Below are 24,602 nucleotides of genomic sequence, written 5' to 3'. Positions count from 1 at the left end.
TTCAGGATTCTTTGAGGATGAGAACCGAGAGGTCAGATATGGAGTGATCGCTTTGTGAAAAGCAGTCACCTACTGGAGATACAGACACACCAACTCAAAGCAACTCCAGACCCTGCCATAACAACAGATGCAAAATGTGTAGACATATCTCCACTGCTTTGATGATCACCCTGCCCCAACACATCTTTCAAGATCCGTGGATCTTATACATACCTATCACAATATATTTTGTACCTCAACCAGTGTACTAAATGCCCCCAATAACAACTAGTAGGTAGATGAAACAAAACAACCTACTACGCTTTTGAATGAACTCTCACAGAAAAATGAGAAGATAAAAATGCCATGTCATCTGTGGGTTAACAATAGAAGATATTACCTCATCCACCTTGTCTCTCTAATATCCTCGGGCCAACACAACCAGAGTACTACAAACAACATTTTGATGAAGCAAGTGTAGGCGCTTACTTCCCCTCTATCCAGGTTGTGCTCGACCCCCCGCTCCCACGCCTCAAGCCTGCCATAATTCCATCCCTTCCTCCAAGCCTCCACCCCTGCCTTGCCTCTTTGCCCTTGGTCCATCCCTGGCCTCGCCCCCACTCCACCCCTTCTGCAAGGCCCCACCCTGCCCTGCCTTTCCCCACCCCCACCCTATCCCCAGCCCCGCTCCCACTCCATCCGTTCCTCCAAGGCTCCACCCCCGCCCCCCTTCCCCGGAGCATGCCCATTCCCACTCTTCCCTCCCTCCCAGCGCCTCCTTGCATGTTGCTGAACAGCTGTTCTGTGGCGTACAGGAGGCACTGGGAGGGATGGGGAGGAGTTGATCGGTGGGGCTCCCAGTGCGCAGGAGATGCTAGTGGGAGGGGGACAGCTTGGCTGCAGGTGGGTGCTAAGCACCCACTAATTTTTTTGGAGCACCCACGGAATTGGTGCCTGTGGAAGCAAGAGCAGCAAAGAAGTGTAGTAGAGAAACAAACTTAATACACCCTTTTGTTATATGACACGCAAGTGCCAGTATACTGTTCCTAGCCTTCTGTCTTTTAACATGTTCATACGATTATGTACATATTGTAACTAATGTACAATTTGATAGATCCATATATTAGCAGAAAAGTAGAATTGATCTTAGTTTTGCTGTTTTACTTGTTAATATGGTGAGAAAATATATAAATACATTTTTGCAGGGTTATTTTTCTTTTGCTATTTTGAATTAATTATTTGAAGATGAGGTTCATATATATAAATGTGTAAACTTTAGGATGAGTGTTTAGTATGAATGTGCAAACTTTAAAACTATTAACTATCACATACAAAGTTCCAGGAAAAAGATTAAAGGTTGAATATAAAGAAGGACTTCTCAGTGAATGTACAACATTCTTGAAAGGTGTCATCTGAAGATTGTCTTCAGCATTCTGACATAGAGCAAACTCAAGTTTGTTTGTAAATCAATTACTTTTGTGGGACTATGACACATTCGGTTTAAATTTTGTAGATTTGTTGCATATTTGCATGTGTCTGATTCTATTTTTTATAAAAAAATGGGAAAAGTTTGCTGTTGGGAGTATATTGTACAATTAAAATAGGGTTTTTTAAATTTTATTTTAAGTTTTGTCGTCTACAACAGAAAACATAAATTCATCGTGAGCATGATATCATTAGGACAGTTTTGTCTTTTTTCTGGCTCTAATGAAACTTAAACATTCTGTTTGAAGTCAAAATATTCCTGTTATTACTGCTAATAAATGCTAAGGCTCTCAACTTTCTTCTGATACATAATTAAATTGTTATGGTTTCAGGAAAAAAAGTAAGAAAATTGGGTTATTTGAGAAGTAACTGTAAATTCCATTTCATAGTAGGACTCCATATTGCTTTGTTTTCATTTAGTACATGCATTGTGGATGCAGTGTGTGTTTACTATATGTCTTAATAAACTTTCTTGGTCTTTGTTTGCTTGCTTTGAACAGTTAAAAAAGCAATTGAATTGAAGTCAAGAGGAGTCAAGATGCTACCCAACAAAGACAGTAACCACAAAAATTCTGTCTGTAAGTTGTTGTTGTTGTTACTATTATTATTATTATTATCTTTAGAATGATCGTATACATTGTTATTCTCATTAAAAAACACAAATTGGTAGAGAGACTGTTAGGGAGACCAAACAAACAAACAACAAAGCCCTGAAATGCTGGGGAACAATTATGAAAGCTGCACTGTCTTTTCATTTGTTAGTAACTCATTTTATATCTCCAATGATAATACTGGGGGATGAGGATCATAGTATTTACATTACTCTCTCTGCTTGTTGGGAAATGGGGGATGTGGGGAAAGGCAGCACTTTTCCTTCTGGCTGCTGGGATTCTGGGTTGAGGTTTTCCACTTTTTAACCCTTCCATTGGCCTTAGTTAATTCAGTCTCCCAGAAGTTCTTAAACCCCCACCCATGTGTGACCAGCATGCAGTGTGTCTCCGTGGCTGCTTCTTCCCCTTCATGTGTTAGGGGTAGGGGAGTTAGTAACTCTTTCTATTCCTACCAATCTCTTTCCCCAAGTTGCCAGCAAGATGGGAGGTGGGGCAGGGGGCTCAGCAGCTCCTTCCCTTCTCCATGTGTCTAGTGGATTCTGGAGCAACATAATTTTCCCTTGTACACTTCTTCCCAATGTGTAGTCTCGGAGAAAGATAAGTCTGGTAACTAGAGACCACCAACTTATTTTTGTTTTAAGTAATTGTGCCTTCCTCTTCACCTGAATACCTGACAATCTGAGTAATAGCCTGAGAGATGTTGCCCCCATGAATCAGGCCAAGTTTAAAATAACAACCACAACAGTATCTGCAATTTAATTGTGGATACAAGGGATCCCCTGACCTAAGAACATCCAGAGGGGACTCCTAGGTTCACTCACAACTAGTTATAAGTGTTTGTATAATGATTAACCCATATGAATAAATGAATCCTTGGTGTAATTGCACTGAAATCAGTGGAGTAAAACCAAGGCTGCATTTGGCTTGTTGTGTGCCATTCTAGAAGTACGGAGAGATTGGAAATGATTCTATTCTTTGTTTCTTCGGTGCATCCTTTTGTGCAAAGTGTTTTTGGTGTGCTCACTTGAACGAAAAATGACTGATAAAAGTGTCTGTTTTAAAAATCATGCTTTCCTGGTCTGACACAGAAGAGGAACTTTTTGTGCAAGGTCTAGCTGAATATAGCTGATCCACAGTCTCTGGTGTGTGTATACAAATGGGTGGCTGTTGCATTATTCATAAGGTACTGCTGTGCGTTGTGTGATCTCTGCTTATGCTCTCAAAGCATATCCTGTCAGATACCACATTTAATTATAGGAATTCAAAGTAAGGCAGGCTATTGGAAAAAATGTTTATAAGGCAGTCTGCTGTTGACTTTCAGATATAATAAGGTATTTTTTTTTCTTTTTTTCTTTTTGCTTGTGAGGTTTTTATGATGTCTTGACTTTTCAACACAGAACTAAAAATAATGTTGTTAGTATTAAAGTAGTCGTACAAGCTGCTAATGTGAAATTTATCAATAAAATTACAGGGTAAACAATAATAAAAATGGATTTTTTTTCCTTAAGCTCTCCCACTCAAATTTTTACAGGTAACTTCTTTTGTTCAATATTAATATCCACTGTAAATAACGATGCAGCTAGGAACACAGTGCTAGGTACTATCAGCACAGAGCTTCATGATACAGTTCAATTAGAAAATAATGGATACATATCCAGGTTATAAACCATCACTTCTCCCCATATGGGATACAATTCTCTACCCAGCAAAAATAAATAAAATAAGAAAACACATCAGCAAATCTCACAGCCAAGGTCAGCTGACTCAGGGTAGTGCTACGGGACTAAAAATAGCAATGTAAGGTTCATCTACTTAGGGCTCATCAACACTGAAACAAAAAGCGGGGGGGGGGACTCACAGCCATGAGTCTCAGAGCCAGGTCAACTGACTAGGACTATTGCTATGGGGCTAAAAATAGCACTGTAGATGTTTGGACTCAGGCTGGAGCCAGGTCTCTGAGACCATCCCTCCTTACTGGGTTTCTGAGCCCAGACTCCAGTCCATGCCCAAGCCCAAATAGCTACAGAGCCCCAGTCAAAACATGAGCCCTACTCAGTTGACCTGGACTCTGAGACTCATGACCATGAGTCTTTTCTTTTTTTTGCAGTGTAGATGAACCCTAAGTAACTCCTTGTATGCCATGTAGTTGTACCCATATCAGTCCCAGGATATTAGAGAGACAAGATGGATGAGATGAGAGAGACAAGCATTCGAGCCACACATACCTATGTTCAGTGATGAGCTGCCAAAATCTTAATAACCAGTTCCCTCCTCACCCCATGAGGGGTTTGTGCCCCCCCCGGACCCGTGCCCCCCCCACCCCCCTCCCCTGTCCCCTGACTGCCCCCAGATCCAGGCAGGAGGGTCTCGTGGGCCACCGTAGTGGGTGCCCACCCCGCCCCACCCCTAAGAGCCAGAGGGATCTGCCGGGGGGTGAGGTGGGGAGTCCCGGGAAGCATCTGGCAGGTCCCTCTGGCTCCTAGGGGTGGGGTAGCATAGCTGGGGGGGAGAAGGGGGAGCGGCCACTCCCCCGACTGATCACAACAAAAGTGGTGCCTTAGGCACCGACTCCATGGTGCTCTGTGGCAAATTTGGTGGGTGCAGAGCACCCACCGGCAACTCCCCGCCCCGTTCCCGGCCCCAGCTCACCTCCGCTCTGCCTCTACCTCCACCCCTGAACATGCCTTCCCGCTCTACTTCTCTGCCCCACCCCAGCTTCCCACGAATCAGCTGTTCACACAGGAAGCTGGGAAGGGCTGAGAAGCAGGCGGAGGCTTCACGCTCAGGCCCAGGCAGAGGTGAGCTGGGGCGGGGAGCAGTTCCCCTGCGCCCTCCCCCCGGTTACCTGCTGCGGCGCTGGCTGCCTTCCTCGCGCCCCCCCACCCCAGCTCACCTCCGCTCCTCCTCCTTGGGCCTGAGTGTGAAGCCGCCGCTTGCTTCTCAGCCCTCCCAGGCTTCCCGTGCGAACAGCTGATTCGCGGGAAGCCGGGAGTGGGGGGTGGGCGGAGAAGCAGAGCAGGGCAGAGCATAACTCAGTGGCAGAGGCGGAGCGGAGGTGAGCTGGGGCGGGGAGGGGAGCTGCACCCACCAAATTTTCCCCATGTGCTCCAGAGTACCCACAGAGTCGGCGCCTAAGGCTCCACTTTTGGCCGGTTGTTAAATTTAGAAGCCCTTTTAGAACCGGTTGTCCCTCGCTGGACAACAGGTTCTAAAAGGGCTTCTAAATTTAACAACCGGCTCCAGCTCACCACTGCTATGTTGATCTGAAGAAGACCTCTGTGTGGCTTGAATGCTTGTCTCTCTCACCAACAGAAGTTGGTCCAATAAAAGATATTACCTCACTCACCTTGTCTTCCTAAGTCACTTAGTCATTTTTGAAAATTATATACATATTAACACACTGTTAAACACTCAGTGGACATAAGGGACATGTGTTTAAAATTGTTTATTTACTGTGCAACTGGGTAACATTTTCTACACTAAGTGTTTAATGTTATTAGTAAATGCAGAATGTAGAGATGTTTTCATGAGAGTGAAAGTCTCCTTAAACTCCACTGAAGCAAATTTAACTTCATTCTAAGGCATGATTCACTATATATCAAAAATATTTTTTCACCTATTTAAAAAATAGGTATATATTTTGGAATTGGCTAATACCAGAATCACTATTTTTATCCCATAAGCTTTTTATTGTGAACAGTCATCAGATTTACAGCTGAAATAAAAAAAAAGAGTTATTTTTTAGGCAATTATTTTTGCCACGTAGAGTCAAAGAACAAATTACTTTACAGATTCAGTATTGATCACTGGAACACATTTAGGTAAATTAATGGCACACACTGTGTTACTCAGTAGTTAGTCACAATGGCTAATTCCAGAACAGGATGACACTGCTGATTCAGTGTTAAAAAAGAAAGGGGAGAGAAAATCATTATCTGGTATGCAATTGAGGAAAGAAATGGCTAACATAATGCATTGTGATATAAAACTACAATAGTACTCATGGCAGACTGTTACCATATAATTATATTTCTTAATTTTTTATTAATTGAACTTTAAATCATCCTTCTGCTTCACTCTTGCTCATATTCGGCCCTCAATATTTGCTGGCAGAAAAATATCCTCTTGTAGAAGCAAGCTGTTCAGTACTAAGAGTTGGCCATTACTGTTAATGAATTCATGTAAGGGTGTGTCTACACTCCAGAGACTGTACTGGCATTGCTACGTCAGTGCAGCTATGTCAGCGTAACCCCACAGTATAGAAACAGCCTGCACAGACAGAAGGGTTTTTCCTTGGGTGTAGGAACACAATTTCTCTGAACGAAGTTAGCTATGTTTCAGAGCAGCAGCCGTGTTAGTCTGTATTCGCAAAAAGAAAAGGAGGACTCGTGGCACCTTGGAGACTAACCAATTTAGTTGAGCATAAGCTTTTGTGAGCTACAGCTCACTTCATCGGATGCATACCGTGGAAAATACAGTGGGGAGATTTATATACATAGAGAACATGAAACAATGTGTGTTACCATTCACACTGTAATGAGAGTGATCAGGTAAGGTGAGCTATTACCAGCAGGAGAGTGGGGGCGGGGGGAAAACCTTATGTAGTGATAATCAAGGTGGGCCATTTCCAGCAGTTGACAAGAATATCTGAGGAACAGTGGGGGGTGGAGCGGGGGATAAACATGGGGAAATAGTTTTAATTTGTGTAATGACCCATCCACTCCCAGTCTTTATTCAAGCCTAAAGTTAATTGTATCCAGTTTGCAAATTAATTCCAATTTAGCAGTCTCTCCTTGGAGTCTGTTTTTGAAGTTTTTTTGTTGAAGAATTGCCACTTTTACGTCTGTAATCAAGTGACCAAAGAGATTGAAGTGTTCTCCGACTGGTTTTTGAATGTTATAATTCTTGACATCTGATTTTTGTCCATTTATTCTTTTATGTAGAGACTGTCCAGTTTGACCAACATATATGGCAGAGGGGCATTGCTGGCACATGATGGTATATATCACATTGGTAGATGAACAAGCCTCTGATAGTGTGGCTGATGTGATTAGGCCCTATGATGGTGTCCCCTGAATAGATATGTGGACACAGTTGGTAACGGGCTTTGTTGCAAGGATAGGTTCCTGGGTTAGTGGTTCTGTTGAATGGTGTGTGGTTGCTGGTGAGTATTTGCTTCAGGTTGGGGGGCTGTCTATAAGCAAAGACTGGCCTGTCTCCCAAGATCTGTGAGAGTGATGGGTCATCCTTCAGGATAGGTTGTAGATCCTTGATGATGCGTTGGAGAGGTTTTAGTTGGGGGCTGAAAGTGATGGCTATTGTCGTTCTGTTATTTTCTTTATTGGGCCTGTCCTGTAGTAGGTGACTTCTGGGTGTTCTTCTGGCTCTGTCAATCTGTTTCTTCACTTCAGCAGGTGGGTATTGTAGTTGTAAGAATGCTTGATAGAGATCTTGTAGGTGTTTGTCTCTGTCTGAGGGGTTGGAGCAAATGTGGTTGTATCGTAGAGCTTGGCTGTAGACAATGGACTGTGTGGTGTGGTCTGGATGAAAGCTGGAAGCATGTAAGTAGGAATAGCGATCAGTAGGTTTCCGGTATAGGGTGGTGTTTATGTGACCATCGCTTATTAGCACTGTAGTATAATGTCATCAACGTAGCGCAAGTAGAGTAGGGGCATTAGGGAACGAGAGCTGAGGAAGCGTTATTCTAAGTCAGCTATAAAAATGTTGGCATACTGTGGGGCCATGCGGGTACCCATAGCAGTGCTGCTGATTTGAAGGTATACATTGTCCCCAAATGTGAAATAGTTATGGGTGAGGACAAAGTCACAAAGTTCAGCCACCAGGTTTGTCGTGACATTATTGGGGATACTGTTTCTGATAGCTTGAACACCCTCTTTGTGTGGAATGTTGGTGTAGAGGGCTTCTACATCCATAGTGGCCAGGATGGTGTTTTCTGGAAGATCACCAATGGATTGTAGTTTCCTCAGGAAGTCAGTGGTGTCTGGAAGATAGCTGGGAATGCTGGTAGCGTAGGGCCTGAGGAGGGAGTCTATATAGCCAGACAATCCTGCTGTCAGGGTTGACTGAAGCATTCTTCCATCTTCACATTGGTGTAGCTATGTTGATTAGGAGGTTGTTTTTTTCACACCCCAATCAATGTACCTATGTTGATCTATCTTATACGTTTACATTAAGCCTGGTGGTAGGAAATACTGCTCTTCATAGTGTCATTTTAATCTGTTTTTTTTTTATTATCCCTAGTATAGAGAACCACTGAGACAAGAACTTTTTATATATTAACAAGGTGGGGAGATAATTATTTTAAAATTAATTGCCAACTGATGTGGCTGCAGTGATCTTAGCAAACTGATAATGACAACAATTGAATCTCAACTCAATCAATTTACAATTATGAAAGCTGCTATTATTTCTATGATTTTTTAAAATGTGTTTAAAGTTCAACTTGTGTTTAAAGGACCATAAAAATAATATTGCGAAATAAATATTGGTTTCTTTTTTTTTATGGTTTGAACTTTGATGTAATTCTTTGGTTGGTCCTTAAAGAGCACCTCGCCCTTAAACTGCAGTGTTTTTCCAAATTACTATGGAACAGTAAAGTGAAAAAGTGGATCCCAATACCAGACTGAATTATTTTTGTTGATTTTTACATGTGATTTTCATGGTCAGTTTGATAGCTTCATCACACAACCTTATTGAGTTCTCTTTGCATTTCTCTAACCTTAACATTTTAGCTGTGTGTATATAGCATTGTATTTATTGTACAAACCATTTCTTTTGATGAAGCTGAAACTTTCACGTACTATCCACTCCCATCTCAGGTCAAATCACAATCAAGGAGCACTGCGAAAGAGGCCCTGTTTCACTATTTTCCATCAAAATACTGTAGTGGAATCTCAGAGTTATTAAGCAGCCACTGCAGGCTCCAATCCTTCCCCCAAAATGTTAAAATCAATGGAATAATCCCAAAATTCACACCTCACATGGACTGAAGTTCATATAGTGCAAACACCAGCACCTCAAATGGAATTGATATTGTTTTCTACTTTTTTTTTTTTTTTTTGTATTATGCTGTCAGGGTAAAACGAATTGTGGCATGTATCTGTAAACTAGCAAAAAGGAAGAACAGAAAGCATTTAGTGCAATCAATGATTACTCAGTCCAAAGACAGTTTGGGCCTGTACACATAACTATCAAGTCATTTTTTCTTATAAAAATGTCTCTCTACATCTGTGCAATATGTTTTCTATAACTTCTCATTACTTGCTGTAGGACAGTCAGTGGAGTTTTCAACTGGAACTGGCATGTTGTGGTAAAAAAAAAATGCCTAGGCCCTTATCCTGAAGCTGTTCTGCTGCTTAAGGCCTCCAGTGAAGTCAATGGGGTGTTGTGCATCTGCATCTGTCCATGTTGAAAAGCTTAAAAACCCTGAGTCTAAAGTCCTAATCTGTAACTCATATATGGCAGGTTTTAATCTGTGAATGACTAGTATTTGTTACGGAGACAAGATGAGGATAATGGGCAGCAATGGGTTGGTTTGCACATTAATATCTGTGTTCAGGAATGGTAATGTTTAAAAGGAGCATCTTCAAAGAACTTCCTCCATTTGTGGAGAACTACTCTGTGGATTGGGGATGCAAAATGTTCACAAAGATATCTGTTGTACATACGCCTTCAAAGGAATGTTTTAGAGTAGGGAGGATGTAGAGGAAAAAACAAACTTGAACTGCATCCACCACAGAAAATTTACAACCGTTAATGAATTTGGGGAATCCTCCCCCAGTACACGTGCCAGTGTAATGAGCTGGGCAGAGGACGAGGTAGGGGCGGGCCATGGCACTGGGACAGAGCATCTTTGGGAATACAGGGCTTCCATGTGGGTCCCTGGGGCCCATCATTTTTGGCAACTTTTCTGTAATGAGGCAAACACCAACCTTTGACAGAACAATGTAGGGAAATCTCTACCAGGAAATTGTCACTGAATTTTCCTTGCAAAAAACCCCCTGCCATGATTTGCACTGTACACAGGAATTATCTGGACTTCAGGGATTGACCTGAAAAAATATAACATCATCACTGTTTATAATATGCTTTGGGAACCTTGGATGAAACACACTAGAGAAATGTAAGATATTAAGAATATTTTAAAAGAAAGTACAAGAAACAATGTTTGAAAGAGAGATGTAAGTGAAGCGTCATACTGATGAAACAGAATGATCCTAAAGATAGGAGATTTTCAAAAATCCGACCTAGCAATTTTCTTTTATCATAGAATTATAGAATCATAGAATATCAGGGTAGGAAGGGACCTCAGAAGGTCATCTAGTCCAACCCAGTGCTCAAAGCAGGACCAATCCCCAACTAAATCATCCCAGGCAGGGCTTTGTCAAGCTGGACCTTAAAAACCTCTAAGGAAGGAGATTCCACCACCTCCCTAGGTAACACATTCCAGTGTTTCACCACCCTCCTAGTGAAAAAGTTTTTTTCCTAATATCCAACCTAAACCTCCCCCACTGCAACTTGAGACCATTACTCCTTGTTCTGTCATCTGCTACCACCGAGAACAGTCTAGATCCATCCTCTTTGGAACCCCCTTTCAGGTAGTTGAAAGCAGCTATCAAATCCCCCCTCATTCTTCTCTTCTGCAGACTAAATAAGCCCAGTTCCCTCAGCCTCCCCTTATGAGTCATGTGCTCCAGCCCCCTAATAATTTTTGCTGCCCTTCGCTGGACTCTTTCCAATTTTTCCACATCCTTCTTGTAGTGTGGGGCCCAAAACTGGACACAGTACTCCAGATGAGGCCTCACCAGTGCCGAATAGAGAGGAATGATCATGTCCCTCGATTTGCTGTCAATGCTCCTACTTATACAGCCCAAAATGCCATTAGCCTTCTTGGCAACAAGTGCACACTGTTGACACATATCTAGCTTGTCATCCACTGTAACCCCAGGTCCTTTTCTGCAGAACTGCTGCCTAGCTCCTCGGTCCCTAGTCTGTAGCTGTGCATGGGATTCTTCCATCCTAATGCAGGACTCTGCACTTGTCCTTGTTGAACCTCATCAGATTTCTTTTGGCCCAATCCTCCAATTTGTTTAGGGCCCTCTGTATCCTATCCCGACCTTCCAGCATATCTACCACTCCTCCCAGTTTAGTGTAATCTGCTCATTATAAAGCTCTTTTGGCTTGTGAGCCTAGGCAAAAGTTAAATTAAAGGCAAGGGGAAAACAAAAATAATACAAGTCTACCTGTCTCCTTGAAGCAACTATAGAAATTTTGGCAGCTTTCTGACTTGCTTTTTATCATGAGCCAGACTGTGGTGTATGTGAGCTTTTCTAAAGAAGTCATGCCGGAACCTGACATGCTAAACGGCACCATCGCCTTCATCAGACATACAAAGTGGTTTGAAAAGAAAACCCACCAACATAATTCTTTTCCAGGATCATCTGCCTCCTCACACCATTCTAAAAAGGTATTTATGAGAGAATGCTAGGGTTTTCCCATTACAAGAAATGGCGTCTTGCTTTGAAAACTGATAACTCTTGCAGTCTTCTTAATGTGCAACAATATACTTTTGTAGTTTCTTTCTGAGCTGTCCCTGTTATTTATCCAGTTAAAGAGTCTGATTGTCATGGGGTATACACAGGACAAGCTGTCCCAGAGGCTAACAGATCTACAGGGAGACTAGTTGGTTCCTCAGCTGTGGCTGGTTGGTGGCCTTGCAACAGCTGTGGTGGTAAAAAAGCTGCAGTTCAGAAGGGAAGGGAAAGTTCGGTCCTTTGGCAACACAATGTTAGAAAACCAACCAGGCAGTTGGACATCCAGAAGTGTCTGGGAAAGTCTACAGGAGGGGTGTGGCAGGAAACAGCAAGGGATTGGGATAAACTGGTTCCAAATGCATTATACGGTGTCCCTTGATTAGAATCCAGAGGAGTGAGTGGATCTGAGCTCTTCCACCAATCCCAACAGAGATGTTATTAAAACCTGTACAGCAAAGGGATCCAAACCCCAAGAGGCTGGAGACTGTTGATTGTTCACTAGGGTTACTGGCCTCTTGACTTGCTAGACATTTTTGCGCACCCCAAGAGGGGAGAGGGTATTAATGGTCCAGACAGAGTGCTACAGTCATAGTGAGGAACTACCAGACACTAGGCTAAATGGGAACTGGCAGAAGGAAGGGGAAACTAAGGCAATATTGTCATAACACCTGCTCAATGGTGGGAGGGCAGGGGGGGTATGCCAATGGCTGAAACCAGCTCCAGACACTCATGTGCTTGCTTCTGGAAGGGTCATTTGAAGTAATGATTCTCACAATAACTGTAACAGACTATCTGTCTAGTACTTGTTCAGTAATGTAAGTATTGAAATTAGGTGTTTTGTATGTGTGGTCTTGCACTGAATTAACTCACAAAACCATATTTGAGAGTACCCAGACCCAAACTCCCCCAATGACCACACACAGTCCCAAACTTTCTAGCCATTCTAATTATGAAAAATGTTTGTCATAGTTTCAAATGCCACAGCTTCTGAAGGAAAACATTTTTCAAGCCGATGTTTACACCAGGCTTCTCTGTAAATGAGAAGAGCCAACCCATGATTTATTGATGGACTAATTACAATGCTAGGAAACAATGGATTTAAGTAATTAACAGTCTAAGCTTAGCATGTCTATAGACATCCTATTTTATTTCAGAATGCCCTTTAACAGAAATACAGAACATATACTGCACACTCAGTTGCTCAGATCATTTCCCCTGAAATAAATATGGACAGAGATAACTCTCCTACTAGTCTTAATATGCTGCAAATTAAAGGCCCAATCCTGCAGACATTCATATAAGTAATTTGAAAAGTTAATGGAACTACTCATGCCATGAAGTTTACTTACATGAATAAATGTTTCAGGTTTCAATCCTTGATCTTTGTGTATTAGAAACATTTTTGCTTTATTTATCCAGATGTAGATACATACATAGCTAGAGTTACATTACGTCACTTATTGTTGTCTAATGAAGGATTAATGCCTCCATTCCTCATTTTACTGAGTAACATAGATTTTATTATAGTGTAACATTTGACAGTAGGAAAATAAATAGCAGCATTAACCTCTAACAGTTGTGTAAAGCTTTAATAAAACAAGAAGGATAATTACCCTGATCTACTTTGTTCCATTATAAAATGTAATAATACAGAGTTCTCCAAGTGTTAAAGAATTTAGTTTTCTCAACAAAGATACATATCCCTATGAAATAATATTATACAATGCTATTTTACTAGATTGTATAAATTGCTTAATAAATCACCTAAGTAAATTATACTAGCTGTTCCTAAATAGGCCTTCATCACTGCAGGAGCTGAAATATCTTTTAAAATGCTATGCAAAAATCTTGCTGTGAAGAGAACTACCGTCTAAATATATTAGTGAAGAAAAGCATCACTTGTAACTAGAAGCAAAACAAGGTGCTTCATCAATTATTTAACACATAATTTGCATATATAATTTCTAAAATAACCAGAAGAAAGCATCTATTAAAATGTATTAAACAAGATGTGTGTAATCTGATTGAATTTTAGGTGGTTAGACTGGACTGTAATCCACCTAGAAAACTGAAACTGCCATTAAATATTTTTCATATGCAATTATGTAACGTTATTGATTTTCCAAAGTGAGTATCTTATATTGCAAGCTAAATAAACAGCCAATTCTGTTATCTGGAAAGTCAGATACCCAGTGACCCGCAATCTGCTCTTTAGGTGAATATAGCAGTATAAAAATTAACTGTTCACAACACTTGAATTTTAGATCTACTTCTTAATACCTAGACAAGGCTTAATTGACATAATACTACACTAACTACCTCCTGTGCAGCTTCACTGAAGAGGCAGGCTAGGGAGGATGTAAATTGGCAAAATTTAGTCCCTGAAAGTTCAGAGAATTGCAGGTAAATTGAAAAATAATCCATAGCTGTTGTTCAGGTTTGCAGAAAAAATCTTGATATGGATGGGGTTATGACTCTTGGAACCTAAAAAAAAAAAGTTTGAGGTAGTGGTAATTAAACAATACCACCAGACCATCTAGAGCAGCCAGGTTTCAGGGTGTACATGCTGTTTGGACAAAGTCTGAGATGAAACATACCCTGTCAAACTTCAGCGGAGACTAAGCCATGTTGTCCTTGCAGAAAGGGACATAATATAATAGTTAGTAAGCCAGATGCACAGTTATTCTGCAGTGAATCTGAATTCAGATCCTGTTTGTCCTGTTGGGTTTTGGGGAAAACTACTCTGGTGGAGTTGATAGTAGAGCTGGTCAAAAAAAAAAAATCTGAATAAAAAATCTTTTTGATGAACAATCAACACAGAAAATTTTTGACTGAAAACCTGAAATTTTCAGTCCAAAAATTTCAGCTGAAAACCAGAATGAAAAACTGCCTAATTGGACTACATCACCCATGATGCACCAGGTTACCCTCTTTGGTGAGCATAGGTGGTGTCTCATGGCAGTTGTGTTGCTGTGATGAAATATGGATGATTAAGTCCATCTAGGGAACCTGGTCCAGAGGAAACACGGGGGGAATGAAGCACCTGAACTACAACTCCCATGAGTCACCGCATTCAGCATTTCTGAATCAATTTTTTTACAAGTTCATTTTTTGAATGAATAGCTGACATTTTCCCATAGAAATCAGATACTTTCATGAAAAGTTTCATTTAGTCAATTTTCTGTTTTAAGCACATGAATGTTCATGTGTAGTTTTTGTTCAACTTCAAAAATCCCTAGTCTTCCACTAGCCAATTATAATTTCTATCATTACGAAACACACCATCACAATTCTGTAACACAATGGAAGCACAGTTTCGCTTGATTTGGATGGGATTTGCTGGGAGATAGAAGTGTGCGTGTGTGGGTTTATATTTTTTTCGACAAATTTTCTTTTTATTTTCTTTTGCCTTGAATAACTCTATGGAGGTAAGACAAAGACTAAAATATCCTCTAACTGTACATTAAATAACTTAAAACATATTCCTGATTTTCTGTTATAAAAATGTCAATGTATAGTAAAATATCAGTTTATTATTGATTATTTTGACTAGTTTTTAATACTGTGTTGTTTAAATAAAATGTACATTAAGACTTACACAACAGAGGACCATCAAAAACAAATACATCACATTTCAGGTGTTTTGTTTTTCCTGCTGGGTATTATTTAATTTGTAGTTCTTTACATTATTTTTACTGAATTTAGTGTTTGTGAATGATACTGACTCAAGCTGTTCCCCTGAGCAGCCTTGGATCTGCTAGTTACCCTGCGCTACAAGTTTCTGGCACTGTCGTCAGATAGGGCTGGGTTACCTCAGTGGGTGGCAACTGCTTTTTCTACTCAGTTCTTTGGTAGTTTGACTTCACTGTTTCCCCAGCATTCAGAGTGAAGGAGTCAATGGTAAGTTGCATAGAAGAGATTAAAATATGTTCAGAAATTTGGTGGGAAATGAGCTCATGTGTGAGAGACAAACTGGGGATTAGTAAAGACCTGAGTCGAAATGGGAAAAAAGAGATGAGTTATGCCCTTGAGATAAAGGAGGGTGTTCAGACAACAGAGAAAAAAATAGGGTGAAGGGCTGGGGTTCTGGGGGGAGGGGAAAATCCCCCTGCACCTAGGAAGTGGAGGGACAAAAAGAAAAACAAGAACAGGGAAAAAGAAAAGGAGTACTTGTGGCACCTTAGAGACTAACCAATTTATTTGAGCATAAGTTTTCGTGAGCTACAGCTCACTTCATCGGATGCATACTGTGGAAAGTGTAGAAGATCCTTTTATACACACAAAGCATGAAAAAATACCTCCCCCCACCCCACTCTCCTGCTGGTAATAGCTTATCTAAAGTGATCACTCTCCTTACAATGTGTATGATAATCAAGTTGGGCCATTTGCAGCACAAATCCAGGTTTTCTCACCCCACCCACACACAAACCCACTCTCCTGCTGGTAATAGCTTATCTAAAGTGATCACTCTCTTTACAAGTTTACTTTACTCTTTACTTTACAAGAGAGTGATCACTTTAGATAAGCTATTACCAGCAGGAGAGTGGGGTGGGGGGAGGTATTTTTTCATGCTTTGTGTGTATAAAAAGATCTTCTACACTTTCCACAGTATGCATCCGATGAAGTGAGCTGTAGCTCATGAAAGCTTATGCTCAAATAAATTGGTTAGTCTCTAAGGTGCCACAAGTACTCCTTTTCTTTTTGCGAATACAGACTAACATGGCTGTTACTCTGAAAAGAACAGGGAAGTACAAAAACAACAAGAGGAAAGAGCAGAGAGAGAATACCATATGGGAAGATGGTGAGAAATGGAAATAAAGGCAAAGAATGAAAATAGGAGCGAGAGGGAATAAAGAAATGAGAAAACAAACAAGAAAAAGCAAGTTACATACCCTTTAAAGCTTAATAAGTTGTATTTAAACTAAATGTCTACATTGTATTATAGTAGAATTCTATTTTATGTAAATCTAACTTATCAAAATATTTAATATGGAATGTTTTTGTGTCTCCCAGACGGAGAGTGGATGATTCCACATTCTCATTTTACACAGCCTTGATTTTATGGACATTTTGGGCATGCACAGAAACCTAGTAAAACCAGGGTACCACACAAAAACTTCCCTGTTGTGATCTCTGTCGTTCTCTCTACAGTGACAGGTGCTACTCTAGGAACCTTAGCTGATAAATTACAACATAGCTTTGCCATGAAAAGGGAAAGATTAATTGTTGATTTGGAGGGGAGGGAAATATTCATGCTGATTCAAGCTCTGCTGAGAACTGAAGTCCACTATTTATCTACAGCAGATACAGTAACCCCCTTCAAAATTGATTGCTTGAATATATTGACTTGTCAAATACATACATGAGAGAGAGAGAGAGAGAGAGAGAATGACCTAACTGCATTTACCACCACACCTCACTCCCCAAAAATGTGTTATTTTGGTGCCACTATCCATGCTAGCTAATAGACTAGCAGGGTTTACATTTAAGGCACTGTGAGTCAGAGATACGCTTTTGAAACATACACCATCTACTGTAGACTAGCAGATAGGGATTCCAAAGTCACTCCTAAACCAGGATTTCCCATATAACAACCAATGCCGTCCTTAGAACCCAAATTGGCTAGCTGAGTTATCATTTAACAGAAAATAATTATAAACTGAAAGCATATCTAATCTGTGCTTTTGTTGTGCTTGTTACTTTGCTGATGTGTTTATTTGACTCCTATCACCCCATTGCCAGTATATTTGCAATTCCATACTCCTAACATCAAAAGATAATATGATATAAGCTCTAGTAAATTAGATGAGTCACAGTTGTGTATATTATGTTCCCTAGTCTTCAGACTCAATCAGCACAGCACGCCAAGAACTGAAGTTCATTTCTGTTGCATGAAATAAAGGAAGTTAATTACCAAATTAGCAAAAAGCGGAAAAAAAGTCTTCTCACAGCTGACATTTACTGTAACATAGTTTATTTTATTCAGGCTGCTTCTTTTTATCTCAGCATATCAGCTCTCCTTCTATTCCTTAAAGCACCAGAGAACCTGTGTCATGCTGAAAAGTCACGTTCCTTCCTTAATTCCCTGCTAGACTTTTTCTCAAAAGTTTTGAAGTGCAGTGTGAGCAGCAGTACAGAATAGCATAGACTGGGACAGGCTGCTCTAAAACAACACACAGATAAATATGCTCAGGCATTTCAGATCTTGTTAAAAATGGAGCATGGGTCTACCCCTTGCTCTCAGACAGCTGTGTTTAGGTAGTGTAGCTATTGTAGGGATGGCAAAGCTGGATGGAATAAATTAAAAAACTAACCCAAATCCTGACCACAATTGAAAAGAACTTTTGGGAGGTTAAAAAAACAAGTTACCTTTTCTCTATTTTATTTTTCATTCTAATTCATCCTGACCCTTTCTGGTCCTGCCCTGAAATAGAAGGGCTAAAATATTAAGGAGGGAGTTTTCATGACAAAGGACTTGGGAGGTGTTAGAAGGCGCGATAGGGACTGCATAAGTAGACAGACAGAGATTACATTTGTGACCGTTGGTGCCTGGGTGGGCCTCACTGGGACCGTTCAATCAGGGCAAACTGCAAAGAATGGGGCAGACAATCCCCAAAACTGGTGGTTTATTCTAATACTTTGATTCACCAAGCCAGCAACAAAACAGCTTCTACAATATCTTACTGGTGACCCAGAAGCCAAAACCCAGTTTCCTTAAAGCAACCCACCCACACAGCCAAGTCAAATATGATCAGGATTACTGAAAATTTTGTTCATCATAGATAAAGTTCTACCAATCCCAAATGAGTGGACACATTACACCAGGTCAATGAATATTTCAGATCTTACCCAAATACACGCTTACAGCCAATTCTTATTAAATAAACTAAGATTTATTAAAAAAGAAAGAGAGCATTGTGGTTAAAAGATCATTATAAATACAGATATGAACAAAGTTCTTAGATCAGTTTCATTGTAGAGATGGTGAGCTGCTGAGTTGCAAAAAGTTCTTTTCAGAATCAGTTCATCAAGTTATAGTCCAAATAGGCAGTCCATATAGAGTTTGTTCAAATTCTTCCATGAGGAGTGGCAGGGTAATTCAGACTGGAGCCAGAAACCTCAGTCTTGCGACTCAAGCTTCCCCTGACCAAGCTTTAGCAAATCCTAGATGCAAGATTGGGGCCCAAGGGTTCCTTTATAGATCGCTGGCAGGCTATCAATAGCCTCTTGACAGCAGTTATTTGGGTGAATATTGTGGCTTTGAAGTAAAACCTTCCATTTCCTATGGATAGACAGGTAATTAGTTGCATTCACCAGCATAAGGTCATTATCCATTAAGCTGTTCATGGACAGTTTACTACAGACTTCAAAGAGAAAAAAAGACAATTATATTAGTACACCCAAGTTTCATCTAAATGTTAATATTCCCTTTTGATCTCTGAATCAATAGAATATAGTAACGGACAGGAACTATCTGGTTACATTGTTAACCTCTAACACAATATAGGTAAACACACATACAATTGGTATTTACTGCTAATTTTCTAACAATACAGGTTTGTTTTTCAAAGCTCTAGTCTATCTTATATGGCTTCATCAGCTATTTATAAGAAATGTCCCTAATTACCATTTATATACTATGTCTAATATGTCAATAAAGGTTGACTTTACAGTGGGTACATAGCAAGGTTTTGAAACTGAGAATATTGACTCAATTATATTACACATATTTAGGAACCTTGATCCTAACCAGCAAGGCACTGAGAGTCTTCAGCTCCCAGTTACATTTAATTGGGTGTGATAAGCATTTTATAGGAGACATTCATTACCCATTGGGATTAGGTCTCTCTTTTTTTTTTTTTTTAATAAACCACCAAAGTGTAATTGGACTGATAAGCTATATCTTATATATAAAAGGTGGACTGTGCAAGCTTAATTTACCCTCTTTCCCATATTCATTATGATAAAATCCTTAATTACATGGATCACTTACTATTTTTCCAAAGGAGCTCTGCCACTTTCCTTGTACAGAATGGATGGCATTCACTTAGTGAGCAGCTGTTAAATATCTCATTTTCTTCTTGATGTTCAATGTGTGGTGGTAGGCCTTATTTACTGCATACTATTCAAATCCTGCTTTGAAGACAGAGTTATTGATTTCCTCAAGGCTCTATTTTTATGCTCATTACTAAAGTATCTGCAAACTTCTCAGACGTGAATTCATTTATTTTTACAACATCCCTATGAGGTGAGGGTTCGTATTGTCCCCATTCTAAAGATGAGAAACTCAGATACAGAAAGATTAAGTATCCACTAATTTTGGGTGGATTTTAAAATAGGATCTGACTTTTACAGAGTCTTTAGCATTATATATTACTTCTTATGTTCAGAGACCAGCTCTCATTGCGTTCAGTTGCAGCTATAAGTGCTTTTCTCCTCTGCAAATGAGACCCCAGGATCTCATCATGCACCCAGAATATGAGGAATACACAATCAGTGACTACTTGTGAAACGTTTGCTCATAAGCGACTTAATTAGTGTCACAAAGGAACACTGCGAGAGAGGAAGGGCTGGAAATCAGTTCCACACAGACCTCTGCCACTTGAGCAAATGGTAGTAATTGGTCCCAATAATAGATTGTCATCTTGTATTTGGACTGGCACTAAAGGGGGATGCCAGAAGGCTTCATAGATATTTGCTGATAGCAGAAAATGGTGAGACTCAAGAATCTTGGATTCCATTTCAGGTTCTGGAATATGCTCTAGTGAGCACAGACTTTTGCCCCTTTGGACCCCTTCTGCCCCAGTCATCTCCAAACTGTATTTGTCCAGTATTGTCTCTTCCCCCAGCCTTAGCTCTCCCTCCCAGTCCCATTCTCCTTGCCTATCCAGTCCCAGTCTCTACTTCTTGGGCTTCTCATCCCAGTCACCTCACCTAGCAAGTACTAGTCTCACCACTCCTGACTCCCAGTCCCAGTCCCCACGCTCCTAGCTCTAGTCTCCTTGTCTAGCCAATTCCAGTTCCCTCCACCCCTACTTTCTTGTCTTCTATTTTCTTGCCCAGCTAATCCCAGTTTCCTCTTTCCTGGCTCCTCACCTGATATGTCTAACTCTCCCCCACACTGGCTTCCAGTCACACCTGCCCCTTCACTGACCTGTATTCTTTGTTCCCACAGGGTCTTATAATGGGAGGCACTGGGAAACCTTATTAGATGGTGCTACAACCCTTCCTTTAATAAATGTCAGTTCTCAGTTCCTATTTTTCAGTTCACTAGACTTGCCCAAAGATATCATTAGACCTTACGACATGAAGGTTTGGAAAAATCATATATATAATCTCTGATGACCTGCTGGAATATTCAGAATAACTGTCATGGAGATTTAGAACTTGGGAGTGATGTTTTAACAGGACCTATAGGTGCTGAGCATTTCTAAAAATCAGTCCATTAAAAATTTGTTATGAAACAACAAAATCCATATCTCACAAAAAGTAAATTTAAGACATTTTATAGCCTGAGGAATAATGCCACATTATTTTTCACTTTGTGAGTAATAGCTTGCTCTTTAAAGTGGTGTGAGGTAAAGGCCCAAAGACCTTCAAACCAAGAAAGCACATACTTTTCTGTAAAGAGAGTTTACTTCAGTGCATCACTGGTTATTTTTTCCTCACTGGATGCTCAGCAAAAATAAAGAAAGATTGCATAGAAACATTGTTTCTCTTCTCAACTACCATTCCTCTCTTATTCTACCTTTCAAACTTCCTTAACAGTCTTAGTATAGTTCTTAGAGCGCAGATATCCATGTTGAAAAAATACTGTTCCTGCCAGGACAGGAATAGGGAACACTGAAGGGGCTGTCCATACTGTTGTACATTCTATATCTAGTCTGGTGACTGACAAGAGATTCAGGGTTAGACTAACCATCAGCGGAGAGGTCAATCAGTGATTTCACTGCCATCCTCCTGGGGTTCCACAAGAGAAATGGGCCTTAATTTGTTGTTGGTCTTCCATAAGAACTCCTTTAGCAGAGGCCACCAAGTGGATGGCCTGATTCAGCATATCCTGGGAACACTTCAACCACTGATAACTATTTTGGGGACTCTACTGGTTGATATTGGTACCCTTCGCAGAATGTAGGCTGTGGGTACCTTGAGCCACTACAACCTTCTTTAGGTGAATTTTTGCCACTAGGGACACAGAGTTAGGATTTGCTCTATCTTCCATTGGTACAAATCCTGAACCAATTAATTCTGATACATTTCCACAGCACTGCACTAAATCCAAAATGAAAAGGGTAGTGGGGCATGGTGCTGTTAGCAGCTATAAATAGAGTATTTTGAAAGCCAGCACACTGGTCACTTAGAACATCTAGTGCACTAGGTGTAGTTAGAGTAGGAGGAACTTAGTTTGGTTTGTAAGGGTAAAAGGGAACTGCATTTGTGGGGAGCCTGTTGAGGTAATTAGTTCAGCAGTGGTATAACACTGAGAAGAAAGCAAGCAGTATAAAGGACTGAGCATCAGGGAGCAGGAAGAGGGCTCTACATAACTGCTGCTATGTTGTGATGTATCTGGAGTATAAATAGCAATACAAATAGTGACAGGTTTCAGAGTAACAGCCGTGTTAGTCTGTATTCGCAAAAAGAAAAGGAGTACTTGTGGCACCTTAGAGACTAACCAATTTATTTGAGCATGAGCTTTCGTGAGCTACAGCTCACTTCATCGGATGCATGCCGTGGAAACTGCAGCAGACTTTATTTATACACAGAGAATATGAAAAAATACCTCCTCCCACCCCACTGTCCTGCTGGTAATAGCTTATCTAAAGTGATCATCAGGTGGGCCATTTCCAGCACAAATCCAGGTTTTCTCACCCTCCACCCCCCCCACACAAATTCACTCTCCTGCTGGTGATAGCCCATCCAAAGTGACAACTCTTTACACAATGTGCATGATAATAAAGTTGGGCCATTTCCTGCACAAATCCAGGTTCTCTCACCCCCTCACCCCCTCCCAAAAAACCACACACACAAACTCACTATCCTGCTGGTAATAGCTCATCCAAAGTGACCATTCTCCCTACAATGTGCATAATTAAGGTGGGCCATTTCCAGCACAAATCCAGGTTTTCTCACATCCCCCGCACCCCCATACACACACAAACTCACTCTCCTGCTGGTAATAGCTCATCCAAACTGACCACTCTCCAAGTTTAAATCCAAGTTAAACCAGAACATCTTGGGCGGGGGTAGGAAAAAACAAGAGGAAATAGGCTACCTTGCATATTGACTTAGCCACTCCCCCCCAGATGTTCTGGTTTAACTTGGATTTAAACTTGGAGAGTGGTCAGTTTGGATGAGCTATTACCAGCAGGTTCTGTTGTGATATTACAACAGAAAAGCTTCAAAACCAGACTACAGCGAGAAACTGCTGAATTGGAATTCATTTGCAAACTGGATACAATTAACTTAGGCTTGAATAGAGACTGGGAATGGCTAAGTCATTATGCAAGGTAACCTATTTCCCCTTGTTCTTTCCTACAACCCCCCCCCCACCCCGTTCCTCAGATGTTCTTGTTAAACCCTGTATTTATGCTGGAAATGGCCCACCTTGATTATCATACACATTGTAAGGAGAGTGATCATTTTAGATAAGCTATTACCAGCAGGAGAGTGGGGTGGGGGGAGAGAAAACCTTTTGAAGTGATAAACACCATTTTTTCATGGTCTGTGTGTATAAAAATATCCTCACTGCATTTTCCACTTTTATGCATCTGATGAAGTGAGCTGTAGCTCATGAAAGCTTCTGCTCAAATAAATTGGTTAGTCTCTAAGGTGCCACAAAAATACTCCTTTTCTTTTTGCGAATACAGACTAACACGGCTGCTACTCTGAAACCTGTTCTAATAGTAATTTTCTTAACACCTTCAGATTTCAAATACTCTTCCCCACCAAGTGGCCAAAAGGCCATTTCTGCTCCAAATAGCCGAACTCAAGCTTTGAAGAGGGGAAAAAGCTGAGCAGAAATGTTGAGAAGTAGCAAAACTGCCCAGTTTGCTAGAGGAGTCTAATACTATAGAAGCTGTTTTGTGTTCAATGTTAACATATATATAAGCATACGAACCTTATTGGGTTCTTAACCCAAGTGATTGGAAGGTGTCTGAAGAGTCTAATCAAACCTAGCTGCATAGAAAAGGATTTGCACACCTGTCCCATGTGACATTATAAATGCAATATGCTAACATCATGATAATTATAGGTATCCAGTAAAAGTACAGCAGATTGCTGTATCCAAAGTTAGGGATGGCATTTAATAGAGAAATGACTTTTTTTATGTTAATGCCATATGCAGTGACGCACATATTACACAGTGATTTCTTGCCAAATTACTTTAGATTACAGTAAAAGAATGTTAATGCTGCTACTCAAGCACTGAGGAAAGGTCAGAATTAAGCTGCTCAGGCAACCTTAATTTGGTCCCTTTGCACGTATGCTTTATGGTTGTCTTTCCCAACTTCAAGAGGAGAGACTGTGGCAGAGCCAGGAATAGAACCTAGCTCTTGAGTTCCAATCCCTTGCTTTTCCTTCTTTCATTGTCTATCCTGTTCACTGAATGCAGCAGAAGTTCTGTAGGATAAATAATATGTGACCATGAGTGACAGTCTCAGGGTCTGCCTGGGGCTGCAAATCTCCTTGTTACACCCCTGCCTCCATGAGAAAGAGAGAGAGACTTGCTTGTGCTTAACTGGGTGTCAATTCCCTGACAACTCCAGGTTTTTAATCCCCCATAACAATCTCCTCTGAGCTGTGCCAACCTTTCCATTGCCTTGCATGTTAACAATAGTTGTGCCCCAGAACCAAGCCTCTTTGGAGTATTCTCCCTTAGCATCCAGCTCCTTCTCCATTGTCACTCATCAAATTATTAGGTCAGCTGTCACCAAAAGGACAATATATACACAGCATTGTATAAGTCAACTCA

The 24,602-nt window shown here is 40.7% G+C and overlaps 1 protein-coding gene across 4 annotated transcripts in view; it reads left to right on the top strand.

The window, feature by feature from the left end:
• The window catches only part of CSMD1 (CUB and Sushi multiple domains 1), a 2,000,616-nt gene that overhangs the window by 1,225,532 nt on the left and 750,482 nt on the right, over positions 1 to 24,602 (top strand). For all 4 annotated transcript variants that reach the window (XM_073336216.1, XM_073336215.1, XM_073336217.1 and 1 more), the window contains exon 7: positions 1,965 to 2,042. In XM_073336216.1, the coding sequence (XP_073192317.1) occupies positions 1,965 to 2,042 (78 nt within the window). The remainder of the gene's footprint in view (positions 1 to 1,964; positions 2,043 to 24,602) is intronic.

This window comes from Lepidochelys kempii, chromosome 3 (assembly GCF_965140265.1).
Source record: "Lepidochelys kempii isolate rLepKem1 chromosome 3, rLepKem1.hap2, whole genome shotgun sequence".
Classification (NCBI taxonomy): domain Eukaryota; kingdom Metazoa; phylum Chordata; order Testudines; family Cheloniidae; genus Lepidochelys; species Lepidochelys kempii.
The sequence above is the reverse complement of the archived record's forward strand: the minus strand, read 5'-3'. Positions and strand labels throughout refer to the sequence as shown.